The 2,456-nt window shown below is 49.9% G+C and overlaps 1 protein-coding gene across 1 annotated transcript in view; it reads right to left on the reverse strand.

Annotated features, from left to right (window-relative positions):
- Nucleotides 1-512: 512 nt before the first annotated feature.
- FAM179B (family with sequence similarity 179, member B) overlaps nucleotides 513-2,456 on the reverse strand; it is a gene marked incomplete at both ends in the record, with an annotated part of 28,047 nt that continues 26,103 nt past the window's right edge. Inside the window, 2 exons of the mRNA XM_010142429.1 lie at nucleotides 513-599; nucleotides 1,369-1,588. Coding sequence (XP_010140731.1) covers nucleotides 513-599; nucleotides 1,369-1,588 — 307 coding nt within the window. The remainder of the gene's footprint in view (nucleotides 600-1,368; nucleotides 1,589-2,456) is intronic.

Here is a 2,456-nt window from a genome sequence, read left to right on the forward strand (position 1 = left end):
CAGTTAAGTATTTTATTTGCACACCTTTGCCCTTTTGCTGGAATGGACTCCTCTGGTATTTTAACACAAAGAACTCCAAAAAGCCCCAGCAAGAGAGGAACTGTGTAAAGGCTGGTGACTAACCCGTTCAGAAAGCATAAATCCAGGAGTGTGTCAAGAACAGGCTGTCCATGCTGTTACCCAGCTCCGGTTCCGAGCTGCAGCCCCCAGGACTGCTCTGAGGTAACACAAATAGTGCTGTTTGGTTTATGTCCCGTAAAGACAACCCGTGTTCGTCACCGGGAAATTCAGCACCTTGGCAGCATTTATACACCCTCCACCTGGCATATAATAATAATAATAAGGTGTTCTTTTGTCAGCGATAGCCTCAACCTGCACTAGAAGGGGTGAAATTTGACAGCTGCTGCGTGGCTAGAGCCCGCAGTCCAGTGTGACAGAGGGAAGGTGAGCAGCCGCCACCCTACAGCGGATTTGTCTAATGAGGACAACAACAGAGCACAACATCACCGTACCAGCAAGCTTCTCGGTCATGTCTTGTTTCGCTTTTCCATTCAGAAACTGGGCTTTTGTGCAGAATGGCTGGAGGAGCAAATAGTTGTCTACAGGCAAAGAACAGAACACGTTACGATTCTTGAACAGACAATTAAACCGTCTGGAGATAAACACAACGTGGAAAAATATACTGAAACCTCAGTTATGACACCTGGATTTCCAAACCACAGCCATGTGCTGAAGGGCACAAAAGCGCAGGGTCTCTTCAGGCCAAGCCCTGCCCCCTAGAACCTGGCAGGACCTGTTCATCTACTGACCGCACCAGTTCTGCTCTAGAGCTATGGCAGCTGGGGAGGGAAGACAGCTGTGGCAAACACAAACCAGCAAGAACCCGCTTCTTTGCCCTGTTCCAAGAGGTTCTGCAGCGTGACAAGCTCCTGGATAACCAATCACCAAATGGTGAAGGTGGGAAGGGACCTCGGGAGCCCATCTGGTCCAGCCCCCCTGCTCAAGCAGGGCCACCACAGTTGGTTGCCCAGGACCATGTCCAGACAACTTCTGAGAAGCTCCAGGGATGGTGATTCCACAGCTGCCCTGAGCAACCTGTGCCAGCGCTTGGCCACCCCCACAGCAAAAGCCACCTGCTATGGGGAAGTGACAACGGCACCCAGCGCTCTGGACACCTCCAGCTGGCTGGACTTCTTCACTGGCCTGGCCAAGCATTGAGATGACTCATGTGGTTTAAAAAGCGTGAGAATAAACCCAAGCGATTCATTAGACACAAAGTGAGCGGATGGAAACGAGCAACTCTTTAAATCGACGGTTCAACTAATAGAGTTAAAACTCTTTAAAATGAGGAGAGAGTAAATGACTTACCAAGGTGCTGACACAGAGCCTGAATAACGTTTGTGGCAGCTGTGTAAATCCCTGGGTTCTTGGAGTTGAGGTTGTTGTCTACCATGGCAGGAATTAACATGTTGATCACAGGAGATAAGTTGTCTTTCAGCAGAGGAATCATCTTGTGCATTGTCTCCAGAGCAACCCGATTTACTTTACTGTTTGAGTCATGCAAGCGAGACTTGAAGGCATCGAAGATCTGGAAAAGTGTCCAAACAGCATTGGGGCGAATTAATAATTACTGGCTGAGGCGGATATTACGTTTCCTGCTTTACTTTACACTTGAGTTGTCCATCGTGGCAAAGGACGGCACCAATACACAAATACTGAGGTACTTCTTCATCCAGCGAAGCAACGTTTGCTATTTCGATACTGCGTGTTCTTGACCTGTATCTCACCTCGTCTGCACTGGAGTCACTCCTGCACCAGGCAGTGGGGGTAACCTCGCCACCTGTAACTTTCCCTATGACTAATATTCTCTGCAAGCAACTATTTTTAGCAAGACAAAGCTCTGTTTAGCAAAAAGAGTGTTTTAGAGGTTTCAGAAACAGTCAGGGGTGAGATACTGCGAAGGAGCACCGAAGTCTTTTGTAGATCCACAGCGAAGACATTGCACTGTTAGAAGATGATCCTGCTTGTCCTCCATTGTATCTACCTTTAGTTCACAACTGCTGCACCTCAGCGTAGCGCTCTTCTCCTAAAGACCCTCCTTTCCTGCCAGGAAGGACCCTACCCCCAAGCATTCCGGGACACAGCCCTCTCCTCCCCTCCCCCTGGACGCGCAGCAGGCAGAGCAGAGAGCGCAGCTGTGTTTCAGAGACACTGGTTCAGGTCTTGATGAATCTTTCCCTCTCGTTTTGTCCCCTCTTCCAGCACATTGCCATCTGCTCCACAGGGACACGCAAACCTGCGTGTGTCCCTCCAGGAACAGTCCCAGGGTGCCATCTCCAACTGAACATTTGCAGCTTCTTCCTCCTAGTCCCTTCCCTCAGCACCCTCACAGCTCTGTACCTCCCCTCCAGCACTCCTGACCCACTCCCCAAGGCTCTCCTGTTAATCAGCCATTC

Source organism: Buceros rhinoceros, unplaced genomic scaffold (assembly GCF_000710305.1).
Source record: "Buceros rhinoceros silvestris isolate BGI_N320 unplaced genomic scaffold, ASM71030v1 scaffold21570, whole genome shotgun sequence".
NCBI lineage: Eukaryota > Metazoa > Chordata > Aves > Bucerotiformes > Bucerotidae > Buceros > Buceros rhinoceros.